The sequence below is a fragment of the Leucoraja erinacea genome, chromosome 26, assembly GCF_028641065.1.
Source record: "Leucoraja erinacea ecotype New England chromosome 26, Leri_hhj_1, whole genome shotgun sequence".
Classification (NCBI taxonomy): domain Eukaryota; kingdom Metazoa; phylum Chordata; class Chondrichthyes; order Rajiformes; family Rajidae; genus Leucoraja; species Leucoraja erinaceus.
In genome coordinates this window covers 13,957,904-13,981,811 of record NC_073402.1, presented here as the reverse complement: position 1 = coordinate 13,981,811, position 23,908 = coordinate 13,957,904, and the positions used below count along the sequence as shown (strand labels likewise).

Below are 23,908 nucleotides of genomic sequence, written 5' to 3'. Positions count from 1 at the left end.
GATGTGGCCAACATAGGGTACTTCAGCTACATGGAACTTGCACTTTGACGGGTTAAGTTTTAAGTTGATCTGGCGAGCGCGGTCTAGAATCCGTCGGAGATTGTGGTCGTGCTCAGCAGCACCTTTCCCATAAACCAGGATGTCATCCACGATACTGGCACACGGCAGGCCAGCAAACAGTTGCTCCATGGAGCGTTGAAACACTTTGCTAGCAGAGTTGATGCCGAAAGGCATCCGCAAAAATTTGAATCTTCCGAAGGGGGTGCCAAAAGTGGTTAAGTCTGAGGAGTGTTTGTCTAGAGGTATTTGCCAGAATGAGCTCCTGGCATCAAGGAAAGAGAACACCGTGGCCTGACCGACCTGGGCAGCAACATCTACAGTCCTCATGGGGTAATGAGGACGCCTTATTGCCAGATTTAAGTCTTTAGGGTTGATGCACACCCGTATCTCACTCTTACCCTTCTTCATGGTGGCGACCATGGTGGAGACCCACTCGGTGGGTTTCGCTGACAGCTTCAAGCACTCCCATGTCAACCATGTTCTTCAGCATGGCTTCGACCTTGTCCTTCATGACAAACGACACCCTGTGTGGAGCACGGACCACTGGTACAACCGACGGGTCAGTAGCGATCTTGTATACAAGGGGCAGCTTACCCAGATCATCATCGAATAGGTCAGTGTACTCGGAGAGTGGATTCAGCATCACCCGCACTTCGTGGACAGTATGGTCAAAGGACACCAGCCCGAGATCCTGACACGCTTGATTGCTCAACAGAGTCACACAGTCACAGTCAAGAATGAAAAACGACAGGTCACGCGAAGATTTCTTCAGCACACAGTGGAAGGTGGCCCTCCCCACAGGTTTTAGCTCCTCTCCCCCATAAGCACGCAATATGGAGCGATCAGCAGTTAACAGCTCATTATTTCTTATCTTCCTGAACAGGGATGTTGACATAACATTCACTTTCGCCCCCGTGTCCAGCTTAGCAGTGAAGGACTTGTTGTTGACAGTGACAAGCACAGAAGGATCGGGGAGGCGAGATTGATTATGAAGGAAAGAATAAACACTGGCATCTCCCATGGAAATACTGGGCTCAGAGTCGAGGGCAGTGTCGACAGAAGACTGGGAACCGAATTCGTTATCAACTTGTTGAAGGTTGTTTAAAACTTGTCTGGGAGCTGGAGGAACGTTCCCACGGGAGCGACAGGCAGCTGAGAAATGGTTCATTTTCTTACAGAAATTATAAGCTTTACCAAAAGCTGGGCACTGCGACTGCATAGAGTGGACATAATTGCAGTTGGGGCACATCTTGACAAGCGGGACCCGAACGGCATAAGTCAGCCGCGGTGCAGGGCGAATGTTGTCTTGCTTGCGACGGGGCATAGCAACACCAGTCAGATTAATAGCCCGATTGTCAGATCCCCTCTGCTCATCTAGCGGTGCAACCACCTCAGCTTTTTGGCATGCATCTATAGCCTCAGTCAGGGTGACATCCGTTCTTCGCAGCATTTCTGCTCCTAGCTTCTGTTCTAGCATGCCGGTGACCAAAATATCCCTGGCGAGCTGATCACGCATGTTCTCCAAACGGCACCGCTGAGCAAGGTAGCGCAGGTCTTTAAAACATTCAAAGGTTCATCAGGCTGCAGTTTCCTTGTAAAGAATCTAGCCCGCTCCAATATACGGTTGGAGGGCAAGTCACAAATCTCCGCAAACTTGCGTAAGAGACATACCGGGTCGTTGGCAGATTCCGCCGGCTGGAACCTGGTCATTGTCATCCAGGGAGGATTGCAAGGGAAAAAGATATGAGCAGCTTTTATAGCATCGGGACCGGCAATCAGATAGTGAGGGCGACCGATGGTGGTTCGTTTTCACGATATTGCTACAGTTATAAAGTTGCCCATCGCTCCACAATGTCAGCTACAGACAATTTAGAGGGCTTGATCGAGAATGCCATGGTAAATAGGAGATTAAACACTAGTAAAACAGGAGGTGCGCGTTTAACTTACTGACACCATGTAAAGAAGTCCAGTCTGACACACTGTAACTTTACTGAGTCTTTAATAAAGGCGCATGTCAAACACGTCCCAGTACTGACTGCATCTAGTCTTCAGGCGTACTGGAACCAAGGGAGGAGAAAGGGGAAGATATCACAGTTATACTGAGATGATTGGGCGTGGTTAGTGGTATTAAGGTAGCTACATTATAGGTTGCATGCATAAACCATCTACAGTACTATTTAGTACTGATTGATCGTTTTACTTACTGGGTAATGGTATTCCCAAGCTAAGATAGCTAGAATTGTGATAAAGAATCAAAGAGATAATATTTAAGTGGGGGTCCATCTTCAGATTGAGCAGGGTAAACTTTTCACAGGGAAGGTGATGAAGGAGGCTCTGCCTTGTCAGTAGTTAAAGAGTGATTTCATACCTCCCACTAATTGCAGAATTTGGGATTAGTGGAGGGAATGAATAGGACACAAAAAAGTTTAAGTAAAGCCTTGACTGAGACTGGACAGGAATGGGTAAGGGATTCAGCTATTTTTTATGGTTCAGAATAACCCCAGCAAGAGAGAAAGGGGGTTATCACCTTTTGAATTGATAACAGGATAAGCTGTGAAATTATGAACTTACCTACAGGTCATCAGCGATGAATTATTTATTAATTACGTATGCACAGCAATTAACCCATGCCTTGCCAGTTCTACATTCCCAGGTATGAGAGTCACAGAAGCCACTATCCGTTGAACACAGGGACGAGTCCATACTATCAGACTACGTACTGATATGATCCTGGGACCAGAAGAAATTGCAACTGTGTTGAAAGGGACTGTACAAGGTGCTACCAACAACATCAAATGCCGTGAAGAGGATACATCTGATTAACTGTAAACGGAACGGAGAACCAAGAAAGGACAATGGGGCTATTGACCCTTCTTTTTTATTCTGGAGTATGCCCAGATGGACTGGACTTGGGGAAATAATTTGTTTTTGTTTATGAGTTTAGAATTTGCCCTTCGTGAGAATAAGTGTATGCTGGTTGTGTATGCACATCCCATATAATGGTGGAGAAGAAATACCCGTCTTGACAATACCCCTTAACCTTACTGAGATTCTGGCCTTACACTGTTTTCGCAATAAAACATCAACTGATGGGTGCCTTCAGAACGGCAAATTCAAGGACCCATATTTAAAGGATGGTATACAGCCTCTTTTAAGCCAGGATGGAAGGTAAATGAGGCCAGGGTTTGGGAAACACCATGGCTTAAATTAGTGAATTGCCCCTGAGCCCAGTTAATACTACATGTTATTGTGACAAAAGAAGCAACGGAGTATATTTGAGGAACAGCACCTGCACCAAGGTTAGTGCTGGTGACCACTGAGTCCAATAAATGGTGTTGTGCCATAAAATTTGCACCTGTCCGAGGGTGTTGCCAGTCTCTTCGTAGATCGTTGCACAGGTGAGGTGCTCCCACCAGTGTGGTTCATCACCCCCCCCCCCTCTCGTCCTGTAGTGTGGTTCATCACCTTGATCTAGACGCTAGCGTATTCGTGGCTTCTAGTAGCATTGGATGGCCTGCTCCCACATCACCACGTAGAAGCGGCTGCTGGACTGGAAGCCAAAGACAAAGCTAGCGTAGATTGCTGTCGGTTGATGTAGAAGGTGCCACTGAAGTTGATGGCGTTAAACTCCTCAAATCCGTCAGCAAGGCCAGGGTCAGAGTTGGCGGTCTGCAGTAACTCCCTGCCCTTGTTGCACATTACCCAGTTAGAAACGATCTGCATCGTCCCCTTTGGAACTTCCTCAGGTCAGTCTCACTGATGGCACTGTTCTCGGGGCACATGTCATAGATATCTGGGATGTTGTTGTCAAAGTCATTCTTGCAGGTGTCTCCTCTGCTGCCACCATCAGCATCTGATCAGGGTTGGGAACAAAACAGCAATTGTCCTTCTCATCAGAAACGCCATCATTGCCATCCTCATCAATGTCCTGATTGTCATCACACTGATTACCCACCAGGTCTGAGTCGTTGTCTTCCTGGATAGGGTTAGGCATAATCTCTTTCAAGAGGTCCATCTGTTTCAAAATGTTCAGCTTCTCTATCTCTATACCCTTGGTCATACGATAGAGCTCAAAATGCTTCAAGATTGTTAATCAAAATGTGAAGGCTTTGCGCTTCCTTCTGATCTGTAAAGATGTTCTTTTTTCTGCATGGATCAGCTTTACATGGCACTGCTGGTAGCGATCAATCAGAAACACCTTGATACCTCCTGGGTGGGGGCAAGGTCTTTCACGCACCCCTTCATGCTCCTCTTTTATGTGTTTCTTAAGTCCGCCAACTCCTCTGTAAACAGCACAGCAACCCTTATACTGACATCGATACACGGTGGGGAAATCTTCCCTTTTCAAGTTCCAAGACTTTGGTTACCGGCCACTTTTTTGTCCAGATTGTTTCTTCACATCCTTAATATTGTACTTCTTAACTGGTAACTTGCTCATCTTCTTCCAATATGGTTGAAAAGACTCATCTGAAGAGCCATTCTTAACTTTTGTTTCTCTGTCATCTTCACTTGATAAATACCTTTTAGAAAGATCACTGGACTCCAATTCATCCACAACACCACTTCTTATAGAACAAGTTGCTTCATTACAGTTAACTTTTTTTTTCACATTTAATGGTTGAGTTGCATCTTGTACCTGAACTTTTTTCCCAAGAGCACTTCTGTATATTCAGAAACTGAGCACAAGAACATATCCTTCTTCAATGGGGATTCCGAGTTATCCACATTCACTGACCGTGAAATGCTTCCACTATATGTACAAGACTGAAAGTCTGCTAACACTGGGACAGGTTGATGCTTCGCAACATTATCACCCTCACCATTTTCAATTACTGTTCCATTCCGAGGTGAAAAGGTTATTGAACCATCCAGAACTCCTCCATTGAGTTCTTATTTCTACTGGATGGACACTGTCCCTCATTCAAAACAACGCTGCGATTTGTCCACGATGTAACTGTAGCCCTCTGTTATCAGAGTTCTGAACAGTCCTTCTAATTGCGAGGATTCTGCCTGATTCTCCTCTACCCCATTGCAGACATTGGACTTTGTCTCTGGAACTGGTGTGCCATAATGCTCAGAACTATGTTCTCCACACTAACCTTTTCTTTGCTCTACCTTTTTTAGGTAAGCCGGAATTGAATACATTTATTCATGTTAATCCTTTGTGTCTTGCTGACATAGAAAAAGGGTGCAAGATTCTTTAGACTCATCATTTAGCTGTTGAATTACTATTACCTGGGTTCCTGCTTAATTAACATTTCCAAACTTAGCTGTTGATTCAATTTCAATAGGTTTGTTTTTATCTGTATTCTGGGTCAAGGGGTGAATCATAGACATATGAACATTCAAATTGAGCCTTCTCGAACTCAACCATTAAATGTGAAAAAAAACAGTTAACTGTAATGAAGCAACCTTCTCGAACCGCTTCTTACATTGGTCACAAGCAAATTCGAGTTCAGCTTCTGTCTTGTGCTTGGTCAGTGTTATAAAGGTAAGGACAGTTGTCAGCCTTATTCAGGACGTCTTGGTGCGGGGATGTTTCCCCAAGTTCAGTCCACCTGGGCCAACCTCAGGATAAAAACTAGGGTCAATAGCCCCATTGTCCTTTCTTGGTTCTCCATTTATAGTCAATCGTATCAGATGTCTCCAACGGGGGTAATCTTCAATCTTCACGGCGGTTGGTGACATTGCAGCACCTGGTACAGTCCTCTCCAACACAGTCCCAATTTTGTCCGATTCTAGTACCTTATCAGTACATAGTCTCCCAGTAGTATGTACTGTGTCTGTGTTCAACTGGCAGAGGCTTCTGCGTTTTCAACCCCTGTGAATGCCAGACTGACAAGGTTGTGCTTAATTGTTGTGCGTATGTAATGAATTAATTGCTGTGGGCCTGTAGGTCATAACTAACTTACACACTCTTTAGTGTCCTATTCATTCCCTCCACTAATCCAGAATTCTACGGGTGGTGGGAGATGTGCGATCATTCTTTAACTACCTACAAGGCAGACCCTTTAAAAATAGATAATTATATTAAAAAAAAATAAAAAAAATATTCCCTATTGTTCCAATCTATCTCCCCAAATTTACAATACAGAGCGCGGGGGATGACAGTGGGGTTGAATGGTGGGGAGTAGATGAGGTGGGGAGCACACGGGATGTCAGTGAGGACTGAATAGAAGCAGGAATGGGGATCCGTGCGGGATGGAGAGGAGGGGTCTCAGGATAAGGGGGGTGGAGGGGGGCGTACAAGGAGAGAGAGAGAGGAAGGGGCAGTGGAGGTGGGAAGGAAGGTCAGCGCTCCTCGGACAACACCGGCATCATCGCTACAGGCACGGAAATCGCTATCAAAATATGCGGGGGACAGGGGGACACAATATCTTGGCGGCTGCACGCGCACACACTCACACACGCGCGAGGCTTCTGAGGTTCAATCCAGCGCTAAATGCAGCTCAACTCTGCCTGTCTCGCATGGTCATGCCTGGACTGATGACATATTTCCCGTAAATCCAGGCAGGGATAACCTGGCTGGGCAGGCAGAGTTGAGCTGGGTTTAGCGCTGCTTCTCTGCACTGGCTGTGGGCCTGGGGGCTCCGCTCCCGTCTGACTTCCGACGTCTCTGATCACCCACGGGCATGGCGGGCTCTCGGGTGGGGACCCTCTCAAAACGGGGGGACCCTGCCGCCCCCCTCCGGGGTTCTCCGCCCCTTCCTGTCCATCGCCAAGTGCAGCTGCCAAAGGGGGAGGCAGTTGGGATCTCTTCGCCACCGCCTCCCCTCCTCCGCCAACCAACAGGAAGGTGCGGGGCCTCCCTCCTCCCGGCCTCGGCGTGCGGGGGAGTTTGTTTTGGGAAAGCGCCGTTGGCGGAGTGGCAGGCAGTGGCCGCTAACAGGGCGGGCGGGTGGAGGGAGGAGGAGGAGATGGAACCGCTGCCGACATCGCAGGTGCTGCTGTTCGGGACCAGTCATTCGCTCCGACACTCCGTCACGTCACACTTAGTATCTTTCCCACACATAACAGCCGTCGCCGACACAAAACGTCACGTTCCTTTTCTCCCGAGATGCTGCCTGACCCACTGAGTTACTCCAGTTTTTTGTGTCTTATCTTCGGTATCAACCAGTATCTGCATGCCAAGCCGGGCAAAATGACTCGGTGTTTTGGTTGCCCGGCGGCACTTTGGGTGGTCACCCGGGCAACCGCTAATTTCGAGCCCCGCAGCATCTGCAGTCCTTTCCGACACCCTTTCATTGTCTGTTTTTCTGTGTTCTTTTTAAATTGAACTGCATTCTCTGAAACTTATAGATGTGTATGGTTTAAATGGTATTGAGTTTCATTCTGCTCTTAAAATAGAAGCAATTGTCATCCAAATCCTCTGGGGGAAAAATGCTAATTTCAGATTTATATATGAATATATAATACTGATAAGAGCATAGCTATTCTCAATAGGAGGTTAGATATTTGGTGCTATTTCATTGCTATCGCTGGTGTTTCTTCAAGTAGAAATTGTTTGTGTTTGTGCATCATCGGGCTATCTGCCACAGGCTGATTATTGCTGGGTCAGAATGATCTTGTCATCCTACCATTGCACATTGGCATTTCAAACCAGCCTATTTAAAGTATGAAATAAAGGATAATTGAAAAATGAAGGGTAGATCAGATAATTATAGATCCTCTGTTGCAGTGCTGGTTGTTGCATTAACTCAGATATGGCACCTTCTCAGTCCAAATGAATGTGAGCTTTGCCAGTAGGTCATCGAGATCTCCCAACTAGGAAGTCAATGCTGTTGCCGAGTTGGCATGTACTAATTTTAGGAACATATAATATTTATAGAAGCTCTCATTTCACACAATTTACCAAAATCCTTTGGTGTTAATCTGAGAGAATTATTACCATTATAACCATATAACCATATAACAATTACAGCAAGGAAATAGGCTATCTCTGCCCTACAAGTCCGTGCCGAACAATTATTTTCCCTTAGTCCCAACTGCCCGCACTCACACTATAACCCTCCATTCCCTTCTCATCCATATGCCTATCCAATTTATTTTTAAATGATACCAATGAACCTGCCTCCACCACTTCCACTGGAAGCTCATTCCACATCGCTACCACTCTCTGAGTAAAGAAGTTCCCCCTCATGTTACCCCTAAACATCTGTCCCTTAATTCTGATGTCATGTCCTCTTGTTTGAATCTTCCCTATTCTCAAAGGGAAAAGCTTGTCCACATCAACTCTGTCTATCCCTATCATCATTTTAAAGACCTCTATCAAGTCCCCCCTTAACCTTCTGCGCTCCAGAGAATAAAGACCTAACTTATTCAACCTTTCTCTGTAACTTAGTTGTTGAAACCCAGGCAACATTCTAGTAAAGTATTTAAAGTATTAAAGACTTTAAAGTCTAGTAAAGTAAAGTATTTAAAATTGTACAAAATAAAATAAATGTGTGACAAAGTTTAAAGATTTCTGCGCCTCGAATAATTTGTCTTACTGAGCAGTTAAAATAGAACAGTGAAAGGAGATTTTGCGCTGCTTACTTGATTAATATTGTTTAAAACATAATTTTAAGTTTAAAAAAAAAAATGGAGCTGCCCAGTTGAAGAAGGGTCTCGACCTGAAATGTAACCCATTCCTTCTCGCCAGAAATGCTGCCTGTGTCCCACTGAGTTACTCCAGCATTTTGTGTCTATCTTCAGTTGGAAGCACTTTTTCCTAACAGTGAATCTGCCTCATTTCAACAATTTGGAATTGCAGATCTAGGCTGACATGCAGTTCTGAGGAGTCGTGAGCTCTTGCAGTGGCTAGCATTTGGAGTAAATGTTAATTGTCTATCTAATGCTAATTTGAAGTTGTGTTGGCTCTCAAGGGATGTAAAATAACTGTGGTACCACTTTAAAGAACCGGGATAGGGATTTTCTTCAAAAACTTTGCCAATAATTATCTTTCAGACAATGATATTGGAGAAAGCAGATTATCACATGTTTTGTAGGAGCGTTCTCTGCACAAATGCATAAATTGTCTGTCATGTTTCTTGCATGAAAGCAATGACTATTTCAGAAATAATTAATTGTCTTAAATGCTTTGGTCCTGAGATTAAGACAAACGATTGTATACATTCGTGAGTGCAATTTTAGTATTATAAGTTTCTATTATCGGCATTTATACACTATTTCATGTAATTTTAAGATGTTTTATTTCTTATTGAAATTATGTATCCTTTGATTTCTTGTAAAACTTTTGACTTTTAGTGTAAGTTATGTTTTTATGATTATATACTTTAAAAGACAAAAATTGTAATTAAAGCAAATAACGTGTCCAAAATAAATTTCCAGAAGGTAGTAACAATATGGAGCTGAAGTATTGAGATGTTTGCTGCGGAGTAGTGCATGTTCACCTACCAGAGTGGTGAGGGTAGCCATATAAGGGGAAAGGGAGTAGCTTGTATATATTTATAAAGCAGGAGAATAGATTTGGGGGAAAAGGGTAGCCATGCTTGAGATGTGGCTGGAAGGACATTTTTGAATATTTGGGTTTAGAGAGTTGATATAGACATTTTTTACCTTGAATGTCAGTTTTGTCAGGTAATGTTTGATTATCTGATTAATCTGTCTTTCTGCTTTTCTCTTAGGTGAGGATGAAATGGAAACTGAGGGTGGTTGGCCACGGATTCTGTCCAGTGAACAATCTCCTGAGGCACTAGACTTCAGCACAACAAATAGAATAAAAGCTGAAAGAAGACTTGATTTGTCTACAACTGTGAATGAAAGCAGCTTTGGTCAGAGAGACTCGTTTGGAAGACAAAATGATGGTTTTAACAATAAAGAGCAAACTTTGTTACGCAGGGGACATCTTTTGTCGGTTGAAGACACAAGTGATTACATGAATTCGGGTGAACTTGTTGCCGTGCCTTTAGGGGAAGACAATAATGATGAAGTTGATTTTGATCCAGTGAGCAGTCCACATATTCGGGTCTCTCATAGCAACCAGACCACTCTCGAAGAGGAAAATGGAGTTGAACAGACCACATATAAGGAAGCTGAGGAAAAGAGGAAACAGTCTAAGTTTGATGAGCTGATGTGCAGGAAGCAGCCTTTTGGAAGCAAACCTGCTGAATGTGAATCAGATGGTGCTAACAACTTCGAGAAAGGGTTTTTATTGAAAAATAATGAATGTAACAAGGGCATTGATTATGAGAATGGGAATCGGGATGTTCATAAAACAACTTTGTCTCACAGGAATGAAGATAATTCATTATTACGTAATTCAGAGATATTTAATATTTCTGAGAATGGAAATGATATTTTGAGAGCAGGTGGTAACCCTGCTCTGAATGAAGAACAAATATCTACAACATTAGTACATAAAGTAGTAACCCTGAAAGAATCCCCGGGGTTTCCAGCAAAAAGACTAGACAAGGATTTTGTTCCAGAAAGTAGGTTGGCAATCAGTGATGGTTTTCAAACAGTGGTTGATTCCTTGCCGAGGGGATTGCTGGAGGAGCGAGTTGACTCTCCAAGAGTTGAAGCCCCAGATAAGGGAAAAAATGAAAAAAAACGAAAATCAATTGCACATAAAGAAATATTTGCAGGTTAGTTACAAAATGAAGAAACATTTGTATAAACCATACTGGTTCTGATCTTTATCTTTGGACCAGTTGGTGCCTGACTGCAACTGCCTTTCCTTCAGTTCAAGGAAAGGGGAGGTCCTAAAGAAGGGGTGATTTCCTCAGCTGTTTGTTATCCTGTGAATTTTTCAAAAACGAGTAAATTTAAGAAGAGTGGAAAATTAATGTACTGTTTTCCCCAAATTAAAATTCCGGGTTTCGTGTGCTGTAGGTACTTTAATGTTGTTTAGGGAGATTGCCAGCAGTACAATAATTTAATCTGCAAATTGTAATATGATTGCCTTGTTTAGTTACTCCATGCCATGCAATATGGTTCAGTTGTTTTTGTATAGTAGTGTGGAGAATTGTCATTTCATGTTTATTTTACAAATTCTGTTACTTATTATGATCATATATTTTGAAACTTTTTCTTTTTTGTACTTGGAAATCCTAGGATTTCCTACTAACAGCTAGCAACGCTAACTTGCTGTAGGTTCAGCAGGCACATTTCACAGAGTAAATACAGGAAGTTGGCTGGAATGTGTTGGTAATCAGCTGGGTGAAAGTTCGGGACTTCAGCCTTTGCACAAACTGGTATTGGAGTTCTGAATTTTCTGGAGAAAAAGCAGCTGAACTTTGGGGCCATTATACATTCTACAATCATGAGAGCCTTTATGCCGCGTGATATAAAAGTGTACTTGATCGCAAGCAGAGTCCTCTTACTCGTATACAGCCAATTTGCATTATGAAGCCAATAGAATGAAACATCCGGTCCATAACACAGTTGCTGCAATCAATGACTGAAAGTGTCAGCCTGAATACTATTGGCTTTTAGTCAAAGTTGAAGGTTCAAGCCTTCAATGGTCGAGCTTGCACATAATCTAGCTTGAAATTTAAATTTAGTAAAACGCACTGCAATGATTGAGCGTTCATTTTCTCGTACAGGCTTGAGAACAAAGCCGTTGGATGAATGCCATCAATTGGAGATGGTTTGTGTTATCTTCCCATTGATCTGACCAGTTTTTATCCATTAATCATTACTAAATTAATATTATTCCATTTACTTAATATTGTTTAAGGGAACTTGCTGAGTATGCCATAACTGGTCTGTTTACTAATAATGCAAATATGTTCATGCTTGGTTACTTGATGTTTAGTGAAGTGCTTGCAAGATACCTCAATGTCTTCGAAAACAATGTTTTTTCTGCAGCACCGTTCCATGTTGATCACTCTGCTAAGTATGTACTTTGCCATCAACGAGCTGCTAAGCTGCCCAGTCCTCAAAAGGCATGATCCTGTGGGGCAGCAGGGTGTGGTGGAAGTGAATGTTGCCACGGGAGGTTAATAACAGTAGAAACTTTCTAGGTTTTTTTCAATATGTTAAAAAATGCCTGTGAGTAAAATAAGGTAGATACATTCTTTTCTCGTAGGTTTAGTCGTAGTAGGTCGGTATGGTAGTCGTAAGTAATTGAGGGTAGTCGAAGGTAATCGTAGATAGTCGTAGATAGTCTTCATCATAGTCGAAGGGAGGTCGAAGGAGATCAAAGGAGGTCGTCTTCACTATTCGGTGTCCAATTTTCCCGAAGTTAGTCGTAGCTAGTCATAGCTAGTCGAAGCTGGTCTTCAACATAATCATGGTCTTCAACATGTCATTTTATCAAACTCTTCTAAACTCGCCAATTAGGTCGCCCAAGTGGGACAGCCCCTTTAGTGCTCTGTTAAAAACTTAAGCCATTGCCAGATTCTAGCAATGGGGTTTTAAACCGAAGATAGACACAAAATCCTGGAGTAACTCAACGGGACAGGCAGCATCTCTGGAGAGAAGGAATGGCTGACGTTTCGGGTCGAGCTCCTTCTTCAAACTAGAGTCAGGGGAAAGGGAAACGAGAGATATAGATGATATTGAGAGATATAGAACAAATGAATTAAGGATATGCAAAAAAGTAATGTCGATAAAGTAAACGGGCCATTGGAAGCTGTTTCCGAGGTGAGAATGAGACGCTAGTTTAACTTGGGTGGGGGAAGGATGGAGAGAGGGGGAATGCTGGGGTTACTTGAAGTTAAAGAAGTCAATATTCATACCACTGGATTGTAAACTGTCTAAACGAAATATGAGATGCTGTTCCACCAATTTGTTGCAGTTTTAGATATCTATTTTGTCAGGAATTACGTACTTTGAGGATTGAGTAGATGTGAGACACAAACATTTTGGATCACAGGGAAATCATGAGGAATGTGAAAGGTAAAGTTGCAAGTATGTTGAAGTTGGAGATGCAGTTATGAGCTTGGAAAATGATTTTATCTTGTTTTGCAAGTAACAGTAGCAAGTGTCTTAGTTCATCTAGTGTTCTGTGCTGGGATTTGCTTGGTCAGATTGTCTTATAATGGTTGGATGGCATTACAATGCCCGCAGCACTTTTCAGTTCTGATGGTTCAGCCTTTGAAACTGTAGGAATGATGGAAATACTGGAGTTCTATAACTGTGTGTCTGTGGTCATTTTTACCTGTTATTGGATGCAGAAGCAAGGTGGCTATGTGATGGTTCATTCCATTCATAGGTAATTTAAAAAAATTAATGGAGAGAAAAAAAAATATGTTGCTCCAAATTAGTGAAAATGCAGAATTTCTTTTCAATAGGTTTCTTCAAGTGTCATTGACATTTCTTGGCAATCAGTCTTAATACAATCTTTGTAAACTTTCAAGGTACATCTGGCTAATTTATTTGTGAGGAGATGATATCGGGGTAATTTGCACTTTCCTAGCTACTAGGGGGACATCCTGACTTATTTTGTGGAGAATTATCTTAACATGTGAGTTTTGGTTTGGGGACCTAGGGAAATTGAGAGTCTGTGTAACTAAGTGCACATTATACATTCTGTTCTTCAACGCACCCAGTGCTGCCAGAATCCCTTTGGAAGAAAGCTGGCTATCAGACAGCAAATTGACCCCATTTCAGTGCTGTTTAAAACCTATGTCAGTCCCTTGAGTCCTCGTATTGTTTTGGAGAAAAGGGACTAAAATGTTCAAGTATATGAATCAACTGACAAGGATAAAATGTACTTGCACCATGCCATTTTACAAAGTACTAGAAAACTGAGCAATCGTTTGAAATGCTTGTATGATAAACTATGGAAAATAACCAACTGCTCTGGTGATCTGGCTGGTTGGAGCTGTTTTTTGTTGTCTGTATTGTTCAGGACTTGTTTATTCCATCCTCTTCTTGGCAAGCTGTCATGTCCATGCAGTGGCTTCCCAGCCAAAGGAATCTGATCTGAAAATAATCTAATGTATGAATAAAAGGAAAATAATGTAATCCATACATTTATGGCTTTATGCAAAGATGATCTTCAGTTCCTCACTTGGACTTGATGTACTGCTTAATACCAAACGAGTGGAGGAGAGTTGAGAGGTAGCTGGAAATGCATAGAATTTGGTGAACAACCTTCAAATGCTAATTTCACTTCCATATTCTTCATTGCTGTGTAGGATGTTTAGTTCACTATTGCGCTAGCTTTGGTATTTGTTATGAGCATCATAGATCATGTGTTTAACCATTGCTTCCATTCATAGTTTGTGCCAAATCTGTGCCTCAGAGATAAATGGAGTTTCCATGAATAATAATGAGCTTGAATCCTGTTCTACATTGATGTTGTAAACATGATGCATGTCTGGTTTCTTAATCATGGAGTTGTGTTTGAGAAGTTATTCATCATAGCTGAGTAAGCATAAACAGGAAAATGTTTTATAGAAGGAACATTTAAATCTAATGAACATTTTTAATCTATTAGTGGAACTTAAGGCAGAGTATTAGTTCAGCTGAAGCCAAATTTGAGTTCCACATTGCTGCTTTTTGTGGCTAATTTTAAATATAATACAGAGATTTATCATTGGACAAGTCATGATGGGTTTCAGTTTTGTTGTGGTGTCATACAAGTGTGATTCTTGTTATAAATAACTTTTTTAAAATATTTATAATTCTCAGATGAAACACTTGACCTAGATAGTCTTGAATCCGAGGCAACGGTTACAGCATCCTCTGTGGTAAGAAACATTAATATACACTGTCTGAATATTTATCTGGTGTCGTTTTTTTGTGTTAGCAGCCTAGGTCTTGCGCAACATGTAACATGCTCTTTCTGCTCAGGTTTATACTGATCAGAATATATCGGCTTTATTAATCCATTTTATGCAGTGGAGAAAAAGAATCCTCAGAATGAAAAGAATCATTCCTTTGAAAACTTAATTTCAAATGCCTTGCCAGCATTTTGAATCATTGATAGCACCAAAAGTTCTGTTCTTGTCATTCACCTGCCACTGAAATATTTTATACAGGCTATTATTGCTTACAGTCTTTACTGTATTACAGTCATAACATGTTCCTTTTACTTGCAAGAAAGTGCCTTTAGGGCCCTGGGTTGAACGGAAGGAACAAGGGGACAAGCAAAAAGGGGTGACATATGTTTGTGTGGATGAAACTTTAAGTAGGGTAGTCATAATTGTGTGGATGGAATAGTGAAGAGTGAATCAGAACATCTCAGAGGAAACTGTCCTTTTGGAATATCAAAGGAAAGAGTAGAGTGTTGATATATTGAGTTGACATCGCTTTGGAAGTGTCATAAATATTGGGAGATGATTTCATGATGTGCAAGCTGGAATGGTTGCATTTAAGAATGGTTGCATTTAAGAACAACGAGAGACCATTCCGAAACTGGGAAAAGAAACAGCCTTGGTCAGAGACCCTGTCGAATACTAGTTCAGGCAAGATAAATTCTCAACTGAAAATTCTCCCATATACATTCTTCTTTGAACATGGATCGGTACATCCCAAGAACAGGTCCTTCAGTCCACAATGTCTCTGCAGAACAAGACAAACTGCCTGCACAAAATCTATATCCCTCCATTCCCTGCATATCTTTACAGCCTATTCAAAAGTTTCTTAAATGCCACTGCTGTGGCCCCTGTCCAATGCCACTATCATTCCTTTGAAATCTTCATTCAGCCTTTTGCATTTTCCCAGTCAATCTCATTAAACTTTTCAGTTCATTTCAGTCTTCCAGAGACAGTTGAGTTCAAGAACTTCAAACCAAGAATGTTACCAGTGTTTCCTGCCTTCTTTCAGATTTCCAGCAGTTATTTTGATTTGTGGTTTGTGATTCTGCTTCTCCTATTTGCACCACATTTAGTCTGAACTTTTGTTTCCCAATTTATCTAATTACTGTATGCTTTGCCTTGAGTCATTGTTTAGTTTATTGTAATCTCGCCTTTCACACACCATTACATTTCTTCTTCCCTCTCCCTATCTAGCCATTTTAAGCTTTTGTCCATTTCCAATTCTGCTAATATTATCTAAATTCTAAATCTGTTTTTCTCTCACCAGTACTTGTATGTCAGACTATGTCAAGCATTTCAATTATCCAGTATCCCTTGTATTTTACTGTTGTGTGGGGAATGCAGTATTCCCTTTAATTTTATGTACCTAGCTAGGTATATTGTTTAGAATTGTGCCAAAGGTATTTTGTCTCATTTTATTAATTTACTCATTATGAGCTTTTGTAAATGAAACAGCTGGTTATCTGATCCATGATTTCCTGTCTACCACAGAATTTATTAATTTTCTTCTCCCCTGCTTAGCAGTTTTGTCCTGTCTGCCCTTGTTATCTTCAGTAATGTAGTTGCTTCTGCTGAAACTACTCTCTGAAAGGGCTGAATAAGCCACTTGGCTGCCTCAATTTCTATGTCAAAACTTTGTAAGAACAAAACTAGACAGGCTACCTGGCATCAACCAAGGCATTGGGATAATTCTCTGTGTAAAGGTATTTAGCTTAGTCAACCCTCATCTCAAATGTCTGAACATAAAACCTAATCGCCAAAACATTTCTGCAGGCTGGTTGTACAACAACCTAATATAGCCATTGAGTCTACCCTCATTCACTAGCAAAGTGGTGGAAGGTATTCACTAACATGCAGTATTTCCTTTACAACGATAGGCTCACTGATGCTCAATGTAAATCCTGCCATGTCAAGTTAACTCCAGACGTCCAGCTTGGTTCCAGCCTGGGCAAAACGACTAAATTCCTGGTGTTGGCTGGAAAAAACGAAGGTAGACAAAAATGCTGGAGAAGCTCAGCGGGTGAGGCAGCATCTATGGAGAAAAGGAATAGGCAACGTTTTGGGTCGAGACCGTTCTTCAGACTCTGTTTTTCAGAGTGAAGAAGGGTCTCGACCCAAAACGCCGCCTATTCCTTCTCTCCATAGATGCTGCCTCACCTGCTGAGTTTCTCCAGCATTTTTGTCTACCTACTATTCCTGGAATGATTTTGACATCAGCAAAAGCATCTGTTGGAGCGCTTTATCATATAATTGATAAAGTCACTGGGATTCAAGGGAAAATCATCCTGCTAGAATTCTAGCACAGAGAACAAGGCTGTGTTGGTTGGTGGGGCATTTAAGCTATACAACTTGCCTGCAGCAATTGCTGGGTACAGTCTCTCTGGTCTGGCCATCTTTAAACACTTCATCACAAGTGGGAATGATCAGCAGTGAATCCACACTATTCAGTTCCATTCACAAAATGTTCCTTTGATAAAGTGGTCCATAATCTACACGTGGAAAGATCCAAGATAACATTTTGTCAGGAACCGAGTGTTTGCACCATAGTGGTGTCATCTATTGTTCAACAAGGGATAGTCTAACTTCTCGTAGGTGTTAGACTGCATTACCATGAATGAATCCTCCACCATCAACACCCTGAAGCTCTCTATTGACCAGAAGCTAAATTGAGCCAGTCACCTAATTACAATGGCAGCAAAAGGACTGATTGAGTTGCATCTCTTTCCCCAAATCCTTTCCATCAAGGCTATGTGTAAATCTGGAATGAGACAAAATGTTTTCCAACAAAATCTTTAATCTTGACATTTTTTCCGATGGGCCCAATCAACCCGCCCTCATTCTTACCAGGACCAATTCACTGCGGCTGTAGTTTGTGTCATGTTTAAATGTAGTGCCACAGCCTAACAAGATTTATTTAACAACATCTTAAAAACTTGAGGTCTGAACCACCGAGAAGGACCTGAAGTAGAATATGAAAATAACGCCTGCAAATTCACTTTAAAGGTCACCCAATATCCTGACTTGGAAGAGCATTGCTTCTTCTTAATTGCTATGGGTTCTAAATGTTGTTATTCACAGAACTGAGAATAACAGTCGGTACTGACTGAATACACAACTGAGAATAACATGGCGCACAGCGGTTGAGTTGCTGCCTTCCAGTGACAGAGACCCAGGTTCGATACTGACTACATTTGCTGTCTGCATAGAATTTGTACATTCTCCCTGTGACCACATGGGTTTTCTCCAGATGCCCTGGTTTCCGCCCACATTACAAAGATTTGGAGGTTTGTAGGTTATTGACTTATGTAAATTGTCCCTAGTCTAGGATAGAACGTGCACAGGTTGATCGTTGGTTGGCGTGGACTTGGTGGGCCGATGGACCTTTTTCCACGTTGTATCTCTCAACTGAACTAAACCATACCCACAGGTTTGCAGGTTATCAAGAGGCAATTTGCTATCACCTTCCAACCATTTAGAAACGATTAACAAATGCATGCCCAGGAGACGCATGCTTCCCTTATTAAAAATTGAAAGAATTGGAAAGAAATTTAGCCAAAATATTGATCAAATTACTGTTGGAGGCATTTTAATTGGGAAACTGACATTTAAGCATCTGGTTTAAAGCTTTAAATGATGTTGACAACCGTTGCAAATATATTGAAACTTCTCCATTTATTTTAGGAAAAGAGTTCAAAGTCACACCGCCATAGTGAAGCTCCAAAAAACACACCAACTGTCGATTTTATGTCAGGAATGAAAATAAAAGATGAACCTTTGGATGAAGGATATGAGAAAGCCTTGGTATCGCAAACAGGTGTAAGAGTTAAGGACGAGCCAGATTCACAACAGGTAAAGTTTTGATTTGTTTTTATCTTGCAAAGTGTGGAATAAAGAAAGAAAATAAGTAAATAAAATGTCATAATATCTTGCTTTCCTATTGATACCTGTTGAATATAGTTGAAAAATACTAATTGGAGTACAACTGAAGCGATGTTCTGGGCATTAGTATACTTCACCTGTATATTTAAACATAAGCATTGCTACGTCAGAATTTAGTTAAAAGTGGACAGAGAAAATTTAACATTCCAAATGCAATATTGATTTAGCAAAAAATTAAAGAACTTTCGTATTGATATTTATGGGAGAACCATAATTGTGTATTTTCTCTCACAGCACTAAGTATCTAACCGACAATTCATCATGCACATTCTCGTTGCTAATGTTGCGGAGAATGTTGTAGGAATGTAGAAGTTACACATATGATTGGTTATTGGACAACATTTGCACTTCTGGACTATTTTTCATTGCCCCGATGTGTGAGCTGGGGAAACCTGCAGCAATTTTGCAATTCCAAAATGCTTACATTTAAGCTGCCACGTTGCAGTAATTAATTAAAATGTCCAACCATCAAAACAGTACAGTCTATGAGTATGTTGTAGTTTTACGTGCAAAGGCAACAATAATTTGCTAAGAACTATATTCTGCATTCTGTCTTCCTCTTTGCCCCAGCTTTTGTACTTAAGTTTAAATACCATGCAAAACAAATCTTTTCACTGTTTCACTGTACACGTGACAATAATGAACCTATACTGATCATTTTGTGCATTTTATTTCAGGTATACGGTCAGCATTCCAAGCCTCAGGAGTCTGATATTCGAATCAGTGCTGTATTCTCAGTGGGCGGTGCAAAGACTGGTAGGCATTGTACATTGTTAATGAATTAGAGAATAATTAATTTGTACATGGAGGAGGACGTTTTAAAAGTATGGTGATAAAATGATCGACAACAAAACGTGTTTTCTTTTAAGGCTTATTGTCCAGGAGGACATCTAATTTGAATTGATGATAACTTTAAAAAAAATAAAAATCCTTGCCAATTCCTAACAAAGTCTGCCAGGCCAAGTACACTCATTCTTTTTTATTTTTAAGATCATGCACAAAACATGAGCCTTGTTAGCTAGGCCATGGGAAATGAGGAAGAAGGCACTGTCATAGAACATGGAAAAATACCCTTATCCCATGAAATCCATGCTAACCATTCAGCACTCATTTAACTAATTCAATGCTAATCCTATTTCTATTCTTCCCACATTCCTGTCAAATCTCCCCGAGATTCTATCACTCGACTGCATGTCAGGGACAATTTGCAGTCTCCAATTAACCTACATGCATGTCTGCAAGTCTTTGGGACGTGGGAGGAAACCAGAGTGCATGGTGGACGGTGAACTGACTTGGTCATATGAAGAAGGTGCAGTCTTTACTCAGCACCTGAGGTCAAAATTGAACCTGGATTGCTGGAGCTGTGAGGCAGCAGCTCAGCTGTCCATGCCATTGTGCTTCCACTGGCGAGTATTGCTATCTGGTTCAACAGTTCGATGCTGCTGTATTCCAGAATTTAAATTTCAGGATCACTCACCCAATTCCATTTTGCTAAGAGTTTTCCATATTCTGTATATGCAGAATAACATCCAGTGGAATTTAAGCCACAGAAATGTTGTACGTTACATTGAAGATTTGATGCAGACAGATTGCTGCTTTAAAAAAAATCCTGCAAAGTTAGGATCAATCAAAAATCATCAGTTAAACAATGCAAAAAAAAGTTGCTGGAAAAACTCTTTTTTGTGAAATGGCTCTTTTTATTTTATTAATAGATTATTTCCCTGTGTTACAATTCCTGGTGAACAGGATAGAATTGAGGCCCATCGTCACATATTGAATTATCTGCATTGAAATCTAATTTCATGTCATAAGTGATAGGAGTAGAATTAGGCCATTCGGCCCATCATGGCTGATCTATCTCTCCCTCCTAACCCCATTCTCATGCCTTCTCCCCATAACCTCTGACACCTGTATTAATCAAGAATCTATCTATCTCTGCCTTAAAAATATTAGTGGAGGCATCCTCTCCACATCCACTCCATCCAAGCCTTTCACTATTCTGTATATTTCAATGAGGTCCCACCTCTTCTAAACTCCAGCGAGTACAGGCCCAGTGCCGACAAACGCTCATCATAGGTTAACCTACTAATTTCCTTGTATACATCAACATTGCTTACAGAACTTTGTTGTCAGTTGTTCGCAGAACTCAGTTGTGATCCTATCATTTCAGCAATGCTTGATGCAAATTCCAAATGTTCAAGCATTGTCGGTATTTTTACTTTGAGGTTTGTAGCTGATGGCGTATGCGCTGTTCTCCATCGTTATTTGCCTCCAGGTAAAAACAAATTGAGATTACCATTTGGTTGGATGATGATAGGTTGTCATGTCTATAGAAACTTGTGTTCTGAGACCAGAGTAAAATGAAACAAAACAGAACCCAGCCCCTCCCACCTTTGTAGCATAATCAAGTTTTAGGCAAATAGAAATGTCTGAAATAAGTGGTTCAGCCTACATATCCACCGATAGAGCCTACTAGTGGCCAAAAACACAGCAGCGACATTCTGGGAAGACATTAATGCCGGTTGCACATCTTGACGTCACAGAGGGGTCACAGTGGCGCAGCGGCAGAGTTGCTGCCTTACAGCGAATGCAACACTGGAGACCCGGGTTCGATCCTGATTACGGCTGCTGTCCGTACAGAGTTTGAACATTCGCCCCGTGACCTGCGTGGGTTTTCTCCGAGATCTTCAGTTTCCTCCCACACACCAAAGACGTACAGGTTTGTAGGTTAATTGACATGGTAAATGTAAAAATTGTCCTTAATGGGTATAGGATAGTGTTAATGTGCAGGGATTGCTGGTTGACGCGGATCCGGTGGGCCGAAGAGCCTGTTTCCGTGCTGTATCTCAAAAAATAAAATAACAGCTAAAATATAATGATATTTGTGTATTCAGTAAAAAGAAAGCAGTAAAAAACGGTAGATGCATATTTTAAATGTATACTTGCTGAGCAATTTAGATTTTTTTTGTGAGTGTCTCTTACTGTATTGCAGTATCACAATCGGCGCATTCGAATGTGTCGGGTTCTTCCACCTCAACCAAGTCACCTGCAAGTGGCGGTGTGCAGCCAACACCAACTCCTGCTATGAGTGTACGTGTCACTTGTTCGGGTTGCAAGAAGATTCTACAGAAGGGACAGACTGCCTATCAGAGGAAAGGTTCAACCCAGCTCTTCTGTTCTACCCTCTGCCTTACTGGATTCTCAACACCAACTTCAACATCTCTTCCTCCTGCAAAAAAATATTGCTATCTCTGCAGCAAGTATGACCTGTATTTTAATTCAATACACCCTGTGCTGAGGGCAATATGTGAAGTCTTTCTTTCAGTTTTAATATCTAATGAAAGTATCTAAGCGGATGCGGACATATGTTTCTACCCTTTTACAATAGCTAAACATAGGTCTTGAACACAGTAATCCAACTTGTACCCTACCCAGTGAAAAGCAGTCTTGCAGTGAAAGTAACTGTGTGGGTGTGTGTGTGGCATCAGGGTCTCAATCTTTGTTTAATAACACGTTAACATGGTAGATTACTGTCTTATAGTTATGCCAAATATATTTTACTTAGCTTTCCTTTTTAAAAGTACAGCTTCTTAAATTGAGTTACAAATTGAGTACATTTGTTTGAGACCAATGGTTAATGTTTCTTAAAAAAAAGTGCTTCTGTTTAACATGAGTCCAAAACACCATGTACACGATGGGTCATTCTTTAACTTTGAAGGGGCTGGATTTTTAGTCTCCTACAAAGCCATTTTTGCAAACAAAAGTTTGTTTGTGATCAAACAGTGGTTCACTTTTCTCCAAAACGGTTTGCAGCGCCATCTCAATTATAGTTTGAAATCATATGCTGGTTTTTATTTGTACTTCATTGTATTCCAGTTTCTGGATTACTTTCACCTGCCATTATTGGGTTACTTTCTTACTATTTTTATTGAGCAACTGAGTAGATAGCACACGTGTTGCAATCTAGACAACCTTAGTGGTTGACTAATCAATTGGAGGCAATAATTGGAGCTGAAGACAATGTATCTATTTATTATTGTCAGTCTTAGTCACCCGAAAAGCGAACTAAAAGTTGACTTTTTCTCGGTGTCTGCATGAGTGCTTTCATTCCTGTACAGAGAAGAGAGGAATGGTTCTCAATAACATAATTGGATCACAATGACACACTAGTTACATGCTGATTTTACATTTTTGAAATAATTCATGAGTGAGCAATATTTATTTGTAGTCTTTCATCCTTTTTTCCTCTGCTAAAGCGACCTTTAACCTTCAGTTTCCTATTATTTAAAAAAAAAGCATTTTCCCATTCGCTGAGCTGAGTTACTCCAGCATTTTATAACCATATAACATATAACCATATAACAATTACAGCACGGAAACAGGCCATCTCGGCCCTACAAGTCCGTGCCGAACAATTATTTTCCCTTAGTCCCACCTGCCTGCACTCATACCATAACCCTCCATTCCCTTCTCATCCATATGCCTATCCAATTTATTTTTAAATGATACCAATGAACCTGCCTCCACCACTTCCACTGGAAGCTCATTCCACACCGCTACCACTCTCTGAGTAAAGAAGTTCCCCCTCATGTTACCCCTAAACTTCTGTCCCTTAATTCTGAAGTCATGTCCTCTTGTTTGAATCTTCCCTATTCTCAAAGGGAAAAGATTGTCCACATCAACTCTGTCTATCCCTCTCATCATTTTAAAGACCTCTATCAAGTCCCCCCTTAACCTTCTGCACTCCAGAGAATAAAGACCTAACTTATTCAACCTTTCTCTGTAACTTAGTTGTTGAAACCCAGGCAACATTCTAGTAAATCTCCTTTGTACTCTCTATTTTGTTGACATCCTTCCTATAATTGGGCGACCAAAATTGTACACCATACTCCAGATTTGGTCTCACCAATGCCTTGTACAATTTTAACATTACATCCCTGCTTCTATACTCAATGCTCTGATTTATAAAGGCTAGCATACCAAAAGCTTTCTTTACAACCCTATCTATATGAGATTCCACCTTCAAGGAACTATGCACAGTTATTCCCAGATCCCTCTGTTCAACTGTATTCTTCAATTCCCTACCATTTACGTCCTATTTTGATTTGTCCTGCCAAGGTGTAGTACCTCACATCCATCTGCCATCTTTCAGCCCATTCTTCCAAATGGCCTAAATCACTCTGTAGACTTTGGAAATC

At 41.2% G+C, this 23,908-nt stretch overlaps 1 protein-coding gene across 4 annotated transcripts in view; it reads left to right on the top strand.

The window, feature by feature from the left end:
* Positions 1–23,908, top strand: part of LOC129709667 (zinc finger MYM-type protein 4-like) — a 175,289-nt gene that overhangs the window by 99,679 nt on the left and 51,702 nt on the right. For all 4 annotated transcript variants that reach the window (XM_055656165.1, XM_055656167.1, XM_055656164.1 and 1 more), the window contains 5 exons: positions 9,687–10,646; positions 14,644–14,702; positions 18,453–18,620; positions 19,388–19,466; positions 21,703–21,970. In XM_055656165.1, the coding sequence (XP_055512140.1) occupies positions 9,687–10,646; positions 14,644–14,702; positions 18,453–18,620; positions 19,388–19,466; positions 21,703–21,970 (1,534 nt within the window). The remainder of the gene's footprint in view (positions 1–9,686; positions 10,647–14,643; positions 14,703–18,452; positions 18,621–19,387; positions 19,467–21,702; positions 21,971–23,908) is intronic.